Source organism: Danio rerio, chromosome 23 (genome assembly GCF_052040795.2).
Source record: "Danio rerio strain M-AB ecotype USA chromosome 23, GRCz13ab, whole genome shotgun sequence".
NCBI classification, from domain to species: Eukaryota; Metazoa; Chordata; class Actinopteri; order Cypriniformes; family Danionidae; genus Danio; species Danio rerio.
The window spans coordinates 26,169,593-26,188,972 of record NC_141043.1 but is presented as its reverse complement, the minus strand read 5'-3'; the positions used below and the strand labels follow the sequence as shown (position 1 = coordinate 26,188,972).

Genomic DNA, 19,380 nt, shown 5'->3' with positions numbered 1-19,380 from the left:
ACATTTTCAGTTTTGTGTCTTCAGTGTTCAGTGATTTTATTGATGCGTTTTTTTAAATCGCGTTCATGATGTATTACATTTTAATAGAAGGGAAATTATCTGAACATGCAGCATTGATAACATACTGTGTTAAAAAATATGTATGCATTTGAACTTAAGAGCTCTTTTTTATTTTAAATAATTAATATATTGAAATAGGAGTAATTACAGAAGGGTTTGAACATTTTACTTTACAGATATTCCTAAATATAATCGTTTTCGTGTAAAGATGCTCATGTCATATATCATACTGACTGTAGTATTGTGCTATTATGTGTCATCTATTAAAATTAAATGTTTTATTTTAGGCATATTAAGTCTCATTTCATTTTAATCAGTTGTGATGTATTCAGTTATTCAATAAAAATATATAATAGAAGATAATTTAGTTAGAACTAATTAATATATTATTATTAATTATAAAAATATGTTTACTTTCTACAGCACTTAGTCAATCCAAAGAGTGCTAGACGAGCAAATGTAATCAAAACAAGCTAGTAAAAGATACAATCCCAAACACATAATTCCTACTATGGCCACAAATATCTAGACTAACTGTAAACAAAAAAAAGATTCTTTCATGATATCTATGTTATGTTTTTGCAGAAAGTTGGAGGATCTCAGTGTGGATGAGTTCATGTTGTCTGGGTTTGATTCTGATGAGGAAGATGACTGTGAGGATGAAGAACCCTCACCAAAGAAAGGAAAGAGCAAAACGCCTGCACTTCAGAAAACGTAAGCAAATGCTTTACATTCAGATGGTCATTCCAGTGTTCTGGGCCCAGTTTTTCAAAAGGTTTAATTCGGATAAAATTGATCCGGATTTAGTAATCATGGTTTTGCGATCTGTGACCTCGTAATCCAGAGATAATTTTTGAGCCAGTTTTTCAAATCAACATCGGATTGGATCAATCTGATTCGGATAGGAACTTTTCAGGATCACTAAATCTGGATTACCAGTTTCATTCAGGATAGGAAATCACAATCACAACTATTGATACGTAAAGAGCAACAAGTAGAATAGCCATTGTGGGGTCAATATAACTTTATTTTTATTTCAAAAGATAACACACACATTTAAAAAAAAAACTTAAAACAAGAAAAACCCCAGCCCATCCTTGTACAGCAATCCGCTCATCTGAGACCTACAACACAAACACTGTACATTTGAGGATATTTAACAAGTTTCAAATATAGATGTATTGAATTAAAAAGGCCTTAATGTCAAAACCTCCACAATAATTTCAGACTTCCTCATCTGATGTGGAGAGAGCAGCTTGTCTGAGCGTAGCCTTTAGGAGTCAGATCTCAAGTCTGGCTTTTTTTTTTTTGCTGCAGTTTGGTCAGAGTCAGTTGTTCCTCTGCCAGACGAAGCTGTGCTTCTGCATTTTCAGTCTCAATTGCAATTGTTGAAAAGGATTTCAGAAATCAGTCATTGCCATTCTTTGCCTTTCTTTTGGTTATTCTGTAATCATTGCATGCATCACTAATAAATATTCTAAAAACAAAAATAGTTTTCATTGTGATGAATTTATCAATTAGTGACAGAATAAAATGTATTGTTTTTGGTCAATTTTGACAGCTGTATGGGGGATTATTTTATGAGGCCAAACTCCTTCAACTTTGCTGTAGGACTATACTAATAGGCTGAATATGTTAAAGCCTACCTAATCACTGTAGCCAGACGGATGAACAAATACAAATAAAACCTTATGAATGAATATATCTTGTAAGATACTGCATGATCCAAATATAGTATTATTTGATACTTTTTTTTAACGTTTTCATTACATTTTTGGGCATGAACTCCATGCTGAATCCACCCATCTGATGGGATCAGTGTTATCCAGATTTTTTGGGATCAAAGTGATAAAATCCTATAAAAAACCCAAACTAATGGTTTGATCTGGATCAAAACCAATATTGGATTACGTGATCTAATCCGATTATGTAATCCATTTTTTCTTTTGAAAAACCCATTTTCAAGATTTGATCCAATCCCTTATAGAAAATCCTAGTGGATTACTTTTGAAAAAACCGGGCCTGGGGTTTATTCCAATTTTCTGCTATCTCTGAGCATGTTGTTTGAGTGGTCAAAGTCAGATCATCTGTGTCACAGGTCTGTCAAAAAGCATGGCAAGGCATCTGAGCACAAGGACCAACTGTCAGCCCTCAAGACCAAAGATCCAGAGTTCTATAAGTTCTTAGAACAAAATGACCAGGAGCTCCTGAATTTTGACGACACTGATAGTGATGAGGAAGAGGAGGATGAAGAGGAGCAGATGTACCACAAACTTCCTTCTCAACTGGAGGTCTGTTTTTGAATGAATTGTGTGTATCAATATTCATATGTATATGTATATTAAATACAAGTAAAGATAAAAAAGACAGCTGTGAAACATAACCTGCTTTGTAATTTGTAGGAATGAAGTTTTGTTTAGATCTGTTTAGGGTGAGAGGTGTAAGTTATTGCCATCGATCTATCACTGAATGTGTCAGGAATATCAAAACAAAACCAACTTGGCTCCGCTCCTTTAGCGCCCCTCACACAGCTTGATCCACGCTGGCATTTCTCCTTCTTGGGTTTTTGGTTTTTGAAAAGGAAAGAAAAATTCACCATGCTATCCAAACTTTAAGGATACTGGGTATCAGATTTGCACAATCCATTGGCACTCAATTGAAAGCTTGACAGAGCCCCTGTGCGTAGCTACAGTCGCTAGGCCACGATTGGTGGGTAGAGTTTTTTGGGTGTGGCTTAGCGAAGGGTCAAATTAGAAAAATAATATTTTTATTATATTTTTTGTATAATACTATAAAAGTATTATACTGTCATTGCATTGAGCATTGCATATACAGTGGAAGGCAGAATTATTAGCCCCCCTTTATTTGTATTCTTTTTAAAGTATTTTTTAAATGATGTTTAACAGAGCAAGGGAATTTTCACAGTATGTCTGATAATGTTTTTTTTCTGAAGAAAGTCTTATTTGTTTTATTTCAGTTAGAATACAACTAATTAAAAAAATATATATATGATCAAAATTATTAACCCCTTTAAGCTATATATTTTTTGATAGTCTAGAGAACAAACCATCGTTATACAACTTACCTATTTACCCTAACCTGCCTAATTAATCTAGTTAAGCCTTTAAATGTCACTTTAAGCTGTATAGAAGTGTCTTAAAAAATATCTAGTCAAAAATTATTTACTGTTGTCATGGCGAAGATAAAATAAATCAGTTATTAGAAATGAGTTATTATAACTATTATGTTTAGAAATGTGTTGAGAAAAATCGTAAACAGAAATTGGGGAAAAAATTAACGGAGGCTAATAATTCAGGGAGGCTAATAGTTCTGACTTCCACTGTATACAGTGTATACAGTGGAAGTGAATTATTATCCCTTATGGGAATGTTTTGTGTTTGTGTTCTTCAAACATTTTACAAGTGATGTTTTACAGATCGAGGACATTTTCAGTTTTTCCAATATTTTTTTAATTTTTTTTATTTTAGATTGGCTCTGATAAAAGCAATTTTTATTCTTAAAAAACAATTGTAATATCAAAATGATTGGCCCTCTTAAGAAATTGTTTTTTTTATATTTCCAATGACTTGCCTAATTTTTTTAAGTCTTTAAATTGCACTTTAAGCTGAATACGAACAAAATAAGTAGAAAAATATAATGTGCCGTCACCAAGGCAGAAATCAAAGAAGAAATTATTATAAATTAGTTGTTAAAACTATTATGTTTAAAAACGTTTTAAAAAATAAAATCGTCTCTCCGTTAAACAACAATTTTACAGAAGAATAATTTAGAATTTAAATGTACACATACTGTATGCCTGTTAAAATTAAACACTGTGATCTACATTTATTAAAATATATAATATTTTAAATAATTACATATCTTCTAGCAAATGGGTAACGCTGTGCTTTAAATTATAGTTGCGAAGTATAAAGATGTAAATGACAAGACTGCTAGGTGATTCAATTCTTTCATTTAATATGCCATCAAATGATTTTAGTTGTTAATATACTGACAGTATTTTGTGGTATATTTCTTACACTGATTGACATTTAGTTGGTGTCTTTAAATAATATTATGTTTGATAATCATGATTTTTTGCGAAAAAAACAAACTGTTAAATCAGGAATTGTATTGCACTGCATATTTGTTTTGATTGTTAAATACATTTTTACATATATTAATATTGGGAGTATTAGTGGTGTTTTGCTTTAATGTAAAAAAACATTTATTTGACTCTAGGAGGATGATGATGAGGAGGAAGAAGATGAGGAGGATTCTAAAAAAAAGGATGTGAAAAAGCAGAAATCATCTAAAGAAGGTACCAAAGTCACAGAAGCCATGATTGAAAACTGGAAAACTGCACTCAAGGTAAATATTTGTCTGGTGTTTCACACAGTGTGTTCTGTTAAGAATTTTTCCATCAGAATGTGCACATTCTGTCAAACGATCTAGCAGATATGTTTACAGTCACAAGTTCAGATAAATAAGAAAGTACTACACTATTAAAAACCTTCAAAACATTAAGTAATATTCTAAAAGTTTAAAATCATCAACCAATGCAGAGAGAGAGTAAGACAGTGGTGATGTGCTCAAATTTACATGAGCCAGTAAGAAAGCTAGCAGTTCCTTTTTAGAATACTTGTGAACAGTTCGTTATGTTAGATTGGCCAGTGCCTATATAGATAGATTTGCCATAGACTAAATGAGAAGATGCACATATTGCTCTTCCTACTAGTTAGATGGTAACCATTTTTGGTTTTAGCAATTAACATGTCTTAATGTCCCTGAATTATTCAGATTAAAACCATGAAATATCGATTTCCAATTGACATTGCAAACTGTAGATTTTGGTATTAACACAAGATGGAGCTGTTGCTATTTTTGGTCATTTAGTGTTTATTTGAATATTTTTTTTATTCATGTTTGTTTGGTTTGCTTTTAGAAAGAACCCACACCAACTTTGATTAGAGACATCACACAAGCTTTCAAGGCTGCTGTGGCTACAACAAAGGGTGATTCTGATGAGCTGTGCCGATACGTCATCTCAGACAGCGCAGGTAATACATGCAAAGTTAAAAAATTTTGTTATATGATGAAAAATTATATACTCTTGGGAATTTTTACAATTATTATAACTGCATTTTTGCTGTCCTTGTGAGTGAATCATCAAAACAAATTAACTAAATGTTGTTCAAAATGGCCCAAAGGATTTGATTTAAAAACAAGTGTGTCAAGGAGGTGAATTAATGAATAGATAATTGGATCAAATGATTTATTCAAAAAAAGAATTAAAACATTACAGTGTTAGCTTCCTTTTTTTTAACATTTTTCATTGGCAAAAATGAAAAAAAAAAAAAAAGACAATAAATTGTCCAAAATGGAACTTCTTTGTTGAAGCCAATATCACATTTATGAACGTGGTACTTTAGCTTGTGGGAATTTTACCTAACCATATTATTTCTCATAAATATAAAAACAAAAACCAGTATAAGGATATTTTTGCCTTCATAACAATAATAATTGTGGCATTCTAACTGCATTTTATTAGGCTTTGTCATGCAGTGATTTCTCAAGACATTTTTTTTCTTAAATGCATAATGAATGACACCTGATAATGTTTATTTATTTATGATGTTAAATATGCTCACTGGCAGTTTCTCTATTTCCTGTATTTCCAGTGTTCAATTCCCTCGTCCTGTTCTGTATAAGAGACATGCATGCAGCTCTGCAAAAAATGCTGAAGCTGAAAACTCCAGATAAGGACACAAAAAAGTAAAAAAAATCTTTATGTCCAGCTAGGTATATATTTTTTAATTGATCTGATTGTTGATAAATTGTGTTTGTTTTTTGTTTTTTTTTTATTTTAGATTAGTACTTCCATTTTCAAGTACCAGGTGGCAGAAAAATCAGATTGATATTAAGATGTACCTTGCTGGTGTTGTTCAGGTATTTTTTTTTCCTTCTAAATATGTTGGATATATGATATATCTTGAACTAATTCTTGACTTTCAGTGCTGACATGTAGAGTTTTGTGATGCATGTTATCATCCTCAGCTCCTCTCCAGTTTAACTCAAGCCACAGTTATAGCTGCAGTTCTCCGTCACGCCAACCAGATGGTGCCGTACTACCTGTGTTTGCCAAAACAGTGCAGGCAGTTTCTCAAAGTAAGCACTGTGCATTCTTAACATAAACTTTATGGTTATGGTTTTATGCAAGCACAAATTCATCATCTGTGCTGTTTTTTTCAATTGTGACACTAGAGTCTGATCAAACATTGGAGCACAGGAGAGGAGACCGTCAGAGTTCTGGCCTTCCTGGCCCTCAACAAAATCTGCAGACATAAACCAGATGCCCACCTGAGCGCTGTTCTTAAAGTAAGTTTGATTTTACAAAGCAATGTGAAACTAGAGAATACAAGTTGATGATAACTGATCTTAACATTGAAACTGCTGACTGCATGTCTAAATTATATGACAATGATAAGTTGGTTGACATGTATAAAGCATCTGAAATTGAAAGCAAATTACAAACAACATCAAATGTTTTTTTTTTCATGTTTTTAAAAGTCTTTCTTATACAAAAAAAATGCTGAATTTGTTTACCCAAAAATACAAGAATAAAATATTTTTTTGTAGCGATTTAGTGAAGATTTATTAGAATTTAAAATGAGTTATTACATTTTCAAACATTTTTGAAAATAGCTTTTTAAATAGATTTTAAGATATAGTTTCTTCCAGTGATGGCAAAGCTCAATTTTCAGTATCATCTTTGGAGTCTAGATATATATACGTCATCAAGATGGTGCCGAGCATGGCCACCATGTTGTGAGCTTCCAGCAAACTTTGTTGTGTTTTGTGTGTTTTACTTAAATTTTTTTGTCGTTTTTTGAGCTTTATAAAAAATATTCTAAGCTTTTCACTCATCATAGCACACGTGCTGCTAATGATGTGACAATAAAAATGATTTGATTTGATTTGAGTCTAATATGCTTCTTCAGAAGTCATTGTAAGGGTGCTCTTACATCTTTAGTTCGGTTCATTTGGTCTAGACCAGGGGCAGCAAATAACACATTGTAGCTTTTTTCTGTCGTTTTTGGTTTCTTACGCAGTGGACGCCCTTCCAGCCGCAACCCATCTCTGGGAAACATTCACACACACACTCATACACTACGGACAATTTTAGCCTACCCAATTCACCTGTACCGCATGTCTTTGGACTGTGGGGGAAACCGGAGCACCCGGAGAAAACCCAAGTGAAGGCAGGGAGAACATGCAAACTCCACACAGAAACGCCAACTGAGCTGAGGTTCGAACCAGCGACCTTCTTGCTGTGAGGTGACAGCACTACCTACTGCACCACTGCCTCGCCCCATTGCTACATTCACACCTGTTAAAACGAACCACATCAAGAGGGAAAACGAACTCTAGTGTGATTCAACTGAACTAAATAAGGCAGGTGTAAAACAAAAACACTAAGATATTGATTTACGCTCTTCATTTTATTATTATTATTTTTATTATTATTACGTGGTTATTAGTATAAAAATAGGTTAAACTGTTTTTTCACAGGCTGAATACTTAAGATACTTTAAAATATTATTATTGTTATTGAAATCTTATTGACCCCAAACCATTAAGCAGTAGTGCATACTAGAAAAAGGAAGCAAAACATAAGATCAGCTCCATTATAAGTTAAAATGCCAAAATGCTTGAAGATGGCAAAGTTTATAATCATTACTTTTTTTTATTGTTTGCAGCAAATGTACATTGCCTACGTGCAGAACTGCAAGTTCACGTCCCCCAACACTCTTCCCATGATTAACTTCATGCAGCGGACTCTAGCTGAGATGTACTCACTGGACACACAGGTGTCCTACCAGCATACCTTTCTATACATTCGTCAGCTCGCCATCCACCTCAGGAATGCCATGAACTTGAAAAAGAAGGTAGTTGGAAGTCTTGTTCTCTTGCACTCTTATCTTTTAGCCATCATATGAGAACTATGTCTAATGTTTTTGGATACTCTGATTCATGCGTTTTCAGGAGACATACCAGTCTGTGTACAACTGGCAGTATGTGCACTGTCTATATCTGTGGTGTCGAGTGTTGAGCACTATTTACCCCAGTGAGGTTTTGGAGCCACTGATCTACCCACTGTGTCAAGTCATCATCGGCTGCATCAAGTAGGATTTGTAAAAATTATTTATTTATTGTTATTTTTCATTAGCATTTGAGACATCACTATTTTCTAATAATAATAATCTCTTACATTTTATATAGCACTTTTCTGGACAATCAATGCGCTTTACACATTTTTGAGGGGGAATCTCCTCATCCACCACCAGTGATTTAAGAAAGATTTAAACTAGATGTTAAAGATTTAAACATCTTTTCAATATTTGTTTGTTTAAAATATATTTTGTTTCAGGTTATTCTACCTTTCAAAATGGCTTTTTAAATTATTTTATTCATCTGTGTAGTCATTCACAAAGTCATTCAAACAGATTAACCCACCGGTATAACGTAAACTACTAGCAATAAACAAACTAGTGTTATATACAAATTATACTTTTAAAAATACATTTACAGCTCATGACTATGTATTTCTGTTATATTCAAAAATGTTGCTTGATTACAATGGTAAATGCATGCACTCAATAAAATGTACCGTTTATATACATAGTATAATAGAAAAACTGATCCAACTGATGCAGATCTAAATTTGATGAATCATGAATAATTTTTTGTTTTCATATATTGCTTTATTCATGAAAGGCATAACACACTTTAATTGTGCATGGGACTTTTGTGTCCCTTACTTAGGCCATAAATTTTCATAAATTTGCATTTGTTCTGCCTTTTTGTTCAAATCCCCTGTAACATGTTCAGTACTGATATATACACATTCTGCTAAGGTCCAAAGATGTCAAAAAGCTTCATAATCGTTATAAAGAAAAGGAGAATAGACCATTACATAGTCCATGTGTCCATGAAATCTGAATAGGAGTATTTTCACTAAAAAAGTTATTTTAAATAGTAGTATTTACCTAAAGGGATAGTTCATCCAAAAATGAATATTTACTCACTATTTACTCTCTCTTGAGTGGTTATAAACGTTTATGAGTTTTATTTCTACTGTGTAACAGAAAAGATTATATTTTGAAGAAAGCTGAAAACCTGTAATCATTGATTTCCATAGAACAAACAGCTAATACTATGGGATTATATACAATGGTTAAAGGTTTCCTCCTTTCTTCAAAGTGTCTTCTTTTGTGTTCAACTGAAGTAAGAAACCAAAACCGGTTTGGAACAATTGCAGGGTGAGTAATTGTGTGAACTATCCCTTGAACTTTCTAAAACAGAGCTGTCAAATTAGGCCTAAAGTTCTGGAAAATAATTTGAAATCAACCAATTTTTGGTCCATTTTTTTGTAATGGCTATCAGTGTCCAAAAGTAATTATTGTTTCTTTAAAATAATACAAAGATATAATGTTTGATGAACAAAATTCTCCTATTAACCGTTTGTTACTGACTTTTTTTTAACCAGCAGATGGCGCCATTAACCACATTAAAATTGACAGTGTTCAGCATGTTGCCTTGGCTCTGAACTTCAGCTCTGAATTTGACATTACTTTCCTGCCTGTAGAAGTGACGATCCAAAAAAAACTTTGTAGATATTTGCTAAAAATGCAAAAAAAAAAGAAGTACTTGCAGAAGATACTGTTTCCACTTAAGCATGGCTTTATGATGTGTGTGTATGTTTGTATGTGTGTGTGTGTGTTTCTAGGCTTGTTCCCATCTCCCGCTATTACCCTCTGCGTCTGCATTGCGTCAGAGCGATCATCCTGCTGTCTGGAAACACCAAGACATTTGTGCCTGCGCTGCCATTCCTGCTGGAGGTGAGACTGGCATATCATGCCATCACACTGACTATCCTGACGTCTCCCTGGCATCTCCCAGGCTGTGTTGAATAAACAGGTTCCCATGTGGGTGGACGTGGTTTGGGCGTGAGCACTGTTCCCGTGGCGTTTGTCATCACGGTCATCCCACTATTTTACTGTTAACTATAAAAAGACTTTTCCATAATCTGACCCTTCATCACATCTGAACCACAATTACTGGAATTCTTATTATGAAGAATGCATCAACTAAAAGGTCAATTAGAGAGGTCAGCTAGCTTTTAGTGCTTGAATATTTTATGCAGTTGGTTTTTTATATACCTTTTAAGATTCATTACGTAAGGATTTAGCATTAAAATATTTCAAAACCTTAATATATATATATATATATATATATATATATATATATATATATATATATATATATATATATAATTAAAATATATATGCATTATTGTAAATGATAACGAGATTAAGTGAAATCTGCAACGTTAAACTGACATGGTTTGTGTCATTGCATTGCCTGTCAATGACGTCATTAATATAATTAAAAAACAAATCTTCAGTGACGCAATGGGAAGGTACTGTAATTGGTGTATGGCTAATCACCATTTCACACTGGAACAACTAATTACCACGGCAAGCCTATTTATTATCTCAACCATGAACATGGTTTTTGCCCCGTGAGACTTGTCAAATTGATTTCTTTTAGTTGTAGAGACAAATCTGATGGCCTTTATAATTCCAGTGTCATTTGTTATAGCTAATGTTTATATTATTAATTGTTACTTAGCAACCTTAAACGGCAATCGTTCATTTTGTGCTTTTTACATATGCATTTTAGCTAAACTACTAAGTAAACCTATTTGCATGTTCAAATCCATATCTTTACGTCACTGCAATCAACGTACGTACGCATGTATGTATGTATGTATGTATGTATATATATATATATATATATAGATAGATAGATAGATAGATAGATAGATAGATAGATAGATAGATAGATAGATATGATAACAACTCCACTTTTTAAAATTTTATTTTAAATCTGTTAACTTTTTTTTATTGCCATTTAAATCTTTTTAGCTCGAGACTTCTGCTCTCATTCACTTCCTTTCATTTTTAGACGTTAAAAACAGCTTGTTTTGCTGCTTGATGTTGCAAACTGATATTTTCTTATTATATTATTCTATTTTGTATGTATAGACATGCAAACAATTGTTTGTAGAGCAAGCAGTTTGACCTTTTTCTGCAATTTATTATTCCTAGTTATTTCTCCCATAAGCGACTGAATCAGAAGTTTTAAAACCATCGAAAAAACGAGCACACTTCCGCACTAAAGAATAAGGTCAAAAACGATAAACTGTTCAACAATTTTGTAGGTACTAGGTAGTTTAGAAAGGTAATTTATTACTTCATAAATAAGCACTTATTCAGCAAGGAAGTGTTCAGTTAGTCAAAAGTGGTAACAAACAAGGTTTCTATAATTAATCTCACATTCATTTTCTTAATGGTCAATTTTCTTTTCAAGATTAATCAATAGGCTTAGTCAGTTTTTTCACTTTTGCAGTTAGATGAATTAAGTGCGCGTGTGTGTGTGTGTGTGTGTGTGTGTGTGTGTGTGTGTGTGTGTGTGTGTGTGTGTGTGTGTGTGTATATACACGTGTGTGTGTGTGTGTGTGTGTGTGTGTGTGTGTGTGTGTGTGTGTGTGTGTGTGTGTAAAAAAAATATAAAATTAAAAAAAAAAATTTTATATAAGTGTGTATGTGTGTATACACAAACACATACACACACACACACTTATATAAAATTTTTTTTTTTTAATTTTATATTTTTTTATTATGAAAATACAATAGCCTAATATTAGCCTGCTCCACACTGGAAAGCTGCCTTAAAGCATTGACCTAACATTAAACGCTGCTTTGTTTAGTACTGTAATGCTGTTTTATTTTACAAAAATACTATATAGAAAAATGTTATATGGCTGCTGTGCTGGTTTTGTAGAGCTTAAATGTATCCACATCAACACGATCAGATGCATTTTGAACTTTCTCACTGCCGTCATTATTTTTGTGTTTTTATTTTGATATCGAGAGGAAGACAAAAAGCAAATATTTACATATTGATCTGGACTATGTTTAGCATCATGGGTAGCATTGGGATTCTCCAAATATAAGCCAATATGTTGAACAAAAACAAAGTAAATGTAGTTTTGTAAAACTTTACTTAATTTGTTTGACTTTGTTTACACAATGATATTTGCACTGAATCGTTTCTATTAGATTATATCTAGGAGAGATGCATTACAGTCATGCAGTACAACTGGTCAAGCTGTGTTATTGACAACCTAAAATAACTTAGAAATATCTGTTGTGTTGCTAACCTAAAATCGAATTGCTCTGGTTTCTAAGGTGCTGTTTACACTTGGTTTTAAGATACAGTTTCGTTAATATGATCACAATCATAACCGTAATCATAATCCAGGTGGTCAGAAATACATTTGATCACATAGCTTTTGTTTTGTAGACGCTTTGGGCAAATGCATTAGACCAGCGACTCTAATTTCTCAATCGATGGACATTTTATGTTCAAAATTGTATGTTTTAAATGTAGACAATATTGTTTTGAATTGTTAAAACTGTATTCTATAAACCTGCATTAAAAACCCATCAGAAATAATGGAAAGGAAATAAATTACAAGTCAGTTTAAGAAGTATATTTAATTGACTTTTTTAGTGTTTTTAACTGTTAAAGAACTCCCTACTAGTAATTTTTAGTATGCATTATGTTAAATAAGCAAGCTTATTTTCAATATTAGATCAAAAGACCTGCCCACAAACCGTCCTTCATCAAAAAGTGGTCGAAAGTGGACAAGAACCTCATTTAAACCAAAATGCATCTTAATAACACCTGATGTAACAGTGCCTGAAATTGCGTCTTGCTAGTGTTTGCTAGACCCTAATTATACAAGATTAGTCGTTGTCAAAAAAAAGCCCACAGACTATTGGAAAGTTAAAAAGCGAAGAGTAAGATAAGACGAGCTAACTTAAACGGTCAACAACCTTTGAATTAAAGCCTACCAGATGAAAGGCAGCAGAGATCAGAGCACGCTCACTGCATGAACGCGCATCCTAATGTATGCGAGCGCTTCGTTTTTGGGAGAAGTAGAGGTCACAAACTGTCAACATTTTCCACAGTGTGAGGCGGGTGACAAAACGTGTGTGTTTGTGTGTGGCTGGCGTGGGCCCCTGCGGTGACAGCTGCTATGAGAATAGAAGCGTGGAGACGACAGCAGCCGAGACCAGCGGAAGGGAGGGATGGGGGACGGGGGGGTGGTCACTGCTTGGCTTGATCTTCCACCAGTCCTGACCATACTGCGATAAAGCCTGGGGGAAAGAGCGTACGTGTGTGTGTCCGTATATGTGTGTGTGCGTTCAAGTCTGTGGTTCTCAGTCAGCTCTGAAACGTGTTGCACAGACCACATCCTCTGTCAGTCAGTGTGGCGACTCCCCCCGACCTCCTTCTTGCTCCCTGTGTTTATTTGTGATGCAGTTGCACTTCCTGTTTTCGCACTTGTGTTATAAAAAGTGGGGGTGCTGCAGTAAAGTTGAGTTGGGAATCTCTCTTTATTTAATTTTTTTGTTTTCCCGCTTCTTTTAGTTTTTTTTTTCTCTTTTTTTTTTCTTTATCTGAGCTCTATGATTTTGAGCTTCCTGTTGCAGTAGACCCTGAGCGTATCAGGTTGGGACCATGCGCCACCACTTCCTCCTGTGTCCCGCAGGCCGACACCACATCCGTTGTTTGTATAGACCAGCCGTCCATGAGCGAGCTCACACACACTCATACCTTGTTGATTACAGATGACCTCGTCAAGCACTTTACACTGATCACAAATGTAGGAAAGTGAGAGAATGATGGGAAAGGTCATGACAGTTTACCAAAAGTACACCAGCCAAATGTTTGCTTTCACTCATTTTTCTTTTTTTTCTTTCTTTTTTTTTTTGTGGAAAATATGTGACTTGTAGTTGATTTATATTATGTAAATTCATTTAAATCTAGCTAGTTTTTTGGTAATGCCTTTGTGGTTCTAGTTTTATGTGCAGCTTAAAGTAATAAAATAACTCAGAATTTAGATGAATATTGTATGAATCAGTTAATTTGGAAAGTTTGTATATTATTCAAAGGTTTGAGGTTTTTTTATGTGTACCAAGGTTGTATTTATATGATATCCATGAGCAATATCACATGAGTAATAGTGCGATTATGGCTGTACATCGGCACTGGTGGGAGGCATGGGTTGTGTGATATTACTTTTATACAACAGTTCGATGGTATAGTCGTGAGTATAAAAAAGAAAACCAAACACAAAGTGTAGACATTTTTTGTAAGAGGAACTACTTTCTTCCACCATTCAATTACATCTGTGGCTGACGTCAGAACAACAGAAACTGATGCTACGTCATAAACGTCACTTTAGATATTACGCTAGAGAATCAGTCAAACACTAGCTCCAAAGCATAGGTCTCAAACTCGATTCCTGGTGGGTCGCAGGCTCGCAGTTCTGCAGTTTTTTTTCCAACCCCAATTAAACAAAGTTGATTTAAATAATTAAGGCGTTCACGACTATTAGAAACTATTAAGCAGGTGTGAGTTGGAGGTGGTTGGAGAGAAACTTTGCAGAGCTGCAGCCATCTAGGAATAGAGTTTCAGACATTGCACTAAAGCAGGGGTCACCAATCTCGGTCCTGGAGGGCCGGTGTCCCTGCAGGGTTTAGCTCCAACTTGCCTCAACACACCTGCCTGGGTGTTTCAAGTATACCTAGTAAGACCTTGATTAGCTTGTTCAGGTGTGTTTGATTAGGGTTGGAGCGAAAATCTGCAGGACACCGGCCCTTCAGGAACAAGCTTGGTGACCCCTGCTCTAAAGTGATAATAAGAATTGTGATTTTGCTCACATTTTAAGATCATAAGGCTAAATGGCATGAAATGCCATCAGTCTACAGACATTTCCCAGTATTTCTCTCTTGCAATCAAGATATCACAAATCATTCATTCATTCATTCATTTTCTTTTCGGCTTAGTCCCTTTATTAATCTTGGTTCGCCACAGCGGAATGGACCGCTAACTTATACAGCACATGTTTTTATGCAGCGGATGCCTTTTCCAGCTGCAATCCATCACAATCCATCCGGAACAAAAAAAAATTAACTTTTATGATCACAGTTTTTAAAAACTGTGAAAAGTCTGCAGAAACATTTTGAATTATACATGTCATTAGAGGGGGAAAGCCCTGCCCATTAGCAATGATCTTTCCCTCGTTAACATAGACAGCCCTGAGTGAGAAGCAGTCATCTGCTGTTACAGTTTTCACCTCAGAAGATAATGTCATTGACTAAGAGGATTATAAATTATTAGATGTCTTCTGAGCTACTTTTGACATTTTTCAGGCCCAATCCCAATTCTACCCCTTAGTCCTCCTCCTTATCCCTACCTCTCGTTATGCACGTTCTCATGAATGGGTAGGAGTGTCCCAATTCTTTTTAGCTTGGAGGCGTAGGGCTAAGGGGAAGGGCTGGATACCCCTTCAAACTGAGATTTTTCTGGACCACACTCGAAACCAAGGGGTAAGAAAATTTCCCAGAATAAACCAGCTACAGCGGCAGCAAGGAGATCCACAAATTAGTATTTCTTTGTCATTATTTATTATTTCGCCATCTATAATCCCTAATAATTACTCCTGTATAGCAGTCCTACAAAATTTAGTTTTTCACACAGATCTCGTTTGTAGGTCCAACGACCTTTGTAAAGAGCACAATCGGATTTGAATTTAAAGAGACAGTTACCAAAACGACACATTTCGGATCAAAGCCTATAAGGGGCAGTTTCAAAGAGTTCTATTTTTGGGGTATTTTGAGCTGAAACTTTACACACAAACTTTAAGGACATCAGAAACGTATTTATATCTTGAAAAAAGGAGCATAATAGGTCCACTTTAAAGGCATTGTTACCTGATTATACGATTATATTATTAACACAAATGCATAAAATGTTCCATAGTGCTATAGTGCTGCTTTAATCTTCTGAATTCTACTCTAGATCAGTTAAATAATAAAAAAAAAAAACAATTGTATGTGATGGTTAGCCTCAAAGTGGGAGCAAAAGTGCTTAACTAATTCAACTAAACTGCTTTTCAGAAAGCAGTGTTGTATTTCATGGCACCTTCTCCAACACTCGTCTCTACCCGAGTTTGATTTTATACCTTCAGTTACTATAAGCCCTTGAGTCATTTTCTAGTGTTTGTTTGTGTGAATAATCAGTGGGCTACTGCTGTAGTCTTCTTTGTGTGTTTCTGTGCACGTTTGTCTGTGATGCAGTGCTCTGATGTATCTGTTTGTTCACTCTGGCCCTCAGATCCTCCAGCAGGAAGACTTCAATAAGAAACCAGGCCGCATGAGTGTAAAGCCCATCAATTTTGCAGTGATCCTCAAACTCAGCAAATTCAATCTCCAAGAAAAGGCTTATAAGGTGACACATCCTTTACATACAGGCCTTCATCATTTCTTCATTTTCTTCCAATTTGTGAGCATGCATGTATGCTAACATGTAATTTACAAACACGTTTTTTTTTTTAACTGTATCGCTTCAGCCTTCTTAAGATATAAAATAGCAGATTTAGTTATTTTATGTGAGTTTATTAGAGAATTAGTGAATTATTAGTTTTATTTGTTAACATTAATGAACTAGATTAGTTTGTGTGAAAACTACTAAAGCATTTATTAATCCTTGTTGGTAATTTTAGCACTAACAAATTATTTAATGTATTCAATTTGGTACACATAATTTAATGGAATTATCATTAGCTATAATTAAAGAGCTGTTGTGGGTTTATTAACTATTGTTAACGAATGTAATGTACATTTGATCATTTGGAAGATGATTGGAAGATGTAATAGATCGTCAAGTTCCAGTTGGTATAATGTGGCCACCAATTCTTCTAACTATATTGAGATGGAAATCTGCATATTGACCAGTATCTGAGAAAGTGTAATGGCCTGCATGGATTCCACAAGGCACCACATCCAATCTTGTAACAGCATTAATATCAATGGCCAGCATTCACAGTTCAGAAACCTAACTCTGACCCAACTCATTTTAAACTCTGCCCTCTCTGCCCTCAGGGTAAAATATACGTTTTATTTACCATGGACATATTGTTAAGTGTAAAAAATGTTGAAGATTAGCAAAAAGGCCTTTTATTTATTTAAATTTTAAGTTATTTCTTCACAACATCTCTTAATTTAGTGTATTGACGCCCCTCCTCCATAGACATCCATTCAAAAAATCTGCCTCTGGTCTCTTTTCTCATGTACTGGCAGCTTTTCATCTATTAGCTTTGAATGTATTTCACAAAGTTAGAAAATGGAGTGTCTTGTAGGGATGCAGCGGTTATAGATTTTGGTTGTACGATTATAGTCTGAGGAATAATCACGGTTTCATGGTTATCACATTATTATGCAGTCATTAATTTCAAAGCTCTACTAGTTTAGAAAATCATATGAAAACTCCTTATATTTTAAAATGTTATTTATTGCTGCTCAGTAGCTAAATAATACAGCACAAAAAATAATAAAAGACAACCTATAGTACATTTCTCTTTAGACTTAAAAATAAGTGGAAAAAGTTTTTGGTATTTAAAGATAAGTAATTATTTTACACTGAAAATAAATGACAGGACAATGAATGAATGAATGAATAAATAAATAAATAAATAAAAATAGCAACAAAAAAATATTATTAGTTTGATGTAAATCTAAGCATATTATATAAGTTAAGTATTTTCCTTTTAAAAAGAACATGTGTAGTCAGAGGCTGCTGAACCTCTGTCTAAAAGAGACTTATTTTTAATTGACTATTTATTTTTCATTTTCATTAAATTTTCTTTTTTTTTTTTTTTGGTTTAGAAATGTGTATATTCTATACAAAGCATGAAGCTGAATGGTCAGTTCTTGTGCTAGGTGCGCCTGGATTAGCATCAGCGCGGCGGGAGGGCAGTGGCGGTTTTAGTTTAAATGACACCCTGGGCGAACCACCCTATACACCCCCACCTCCCTTGAATTATTAGATTTTTTATTTAATAAACATAACAATTTATTTATATTTATTCTAAATAGTTACAATTAATATTAATATTATTATACAATTATTATTCTAAATAAATAACAGAAATCAATCCGAAATATTACTGGAAAACAACAACTGGAGTGATATGCCAAGATCACTTAAGAAACCTTTTGCATGAAAATTATGACAATTCTAAAGAATTATCTCTGGTTTAAGACCAGATCATGGCTGAGAAATCATGTTATGAAGTCTTACCTCCCTGACTCATTATCCCTCTTTTCTGCTTTAAAGCCATGCTTAGTGAAAGTAACATCATCATCATATTATATAAACTTTAGTCGACTTTCAAAACTCGCTGCATGCCGACACCCCTGCACAAAAGGCTGTTATGCCTATTTTGTCGGCGTGCATGTAAACAACCAACCGGGATTCACACAGGAGTGCGTGAAGCGCGTGGGAATGGTTTTCTGCGCGCATACATCAGTTTGCTTTCACCAGTGTTGAACCTGAGGGGGAGAGCTACGTCAGTAACACCAATAATAATTTTGTGGCTGCATTTTATTTATTTATTTAAATATTGGGAATTTATAAGTACATTTAAATCAATAATGTCAACAGCAAAATTATATTGGGGTGGTCAAAGGGGTGGCCACAGGGGTGACCAGAGTTTACTGAGGGGTGGCCGTGGCGGGGCGCCCCTGCGTGCACCACGTTTACGTCACTCCCAATATGTAGGCAAAAAAAGAAATAATGAACTTGCACACGCAAAAGACACGACGTGAATGGCCCTTAGTTAATTCCCTCAACCACAGTTAATTCTCTGGGTCGTGCTCGTTAGCCTCAATGTACAAGCTCTAAACTGTAAACGAGTGCACAGTTTGCGTAACTGTTTAGTTGCAGAAGTTTTGTTCCATGTAGAACAATGGGGTTGAGAAACCTTTACAATTAATTAACGAATGACGAATTAAAACATAGTTAATAGTGTTAACAGGTTAAACAGATATAAAAAGAAAAGGAAACTTTAGAAAAGTTTCTAATTATTATTATTGTTGTGGTTATTATTTTTATTATTATTATTATTATTATTATTATTGTTCTTATTATTATTTTTATTATTATTCTGTTTGAGCTCATTACTACATTGTTTTACTTCATTACATTTTCAATGTTGGATAATGCTAACAGTGAAATTTAAATATGAGCTTAAATACTAGCATTAACTGTATCACATCTGTAGTGATAATATGCATGAACCTTCAGAGATCATTCTAACATGCTGCTCTTTATTGTTCT

The 19,380-nt window shown here is 34.2% G+C and overlaps 1 protein-coding gene across 5 annotated transcripts in view; it reads left to right on the top strand.

The window, feature by feature from the left end:
• noc2l (NOC2-like nucleolar associated transcriptional repressor) overlaps positions 1–19,380 on the top strand; it is a 50,655-nt gene that overhangs the window by 299 nt on the left and 30,976 nt on the right. For 2 of the 5 annotated variants that reach the window (XR_015522960.1, NM_001003830.2), the window contains 12 exon segments: positions 646–774; positions 2,159–2,351; positions 4,303–4,431; positions 5,006–5,120; positions 5,742–5,835; positions 5,931–6,009; positions 6,118–6,228; positions 6,325–6,438; positions 7,821–8,009; positions 8,107–8,246; positions 9,851–9,962; positions 16,378–16,491. Coding sequence is in view for 2 of the 5 variants with exons in the window: in NM_001003830.2 (NP_001003830.2) it covers positions 646–774; positions 2,159–2,351; positions 4,303–4,431; positions 5,006–5,120; positions 5,742–5,835; positions 5,931–6,009; positions 6,118–6,228; positions 6,325–6,438; positions 7,821–8,009; positions 8,107–8,246; positions 9,851–9,962; positions 16,378–16,491 (1,519 nt within the window). In the remaining 3 variants the exon portion in view is untranslated. 5 annotated transcript variants of the gene reach the window in all.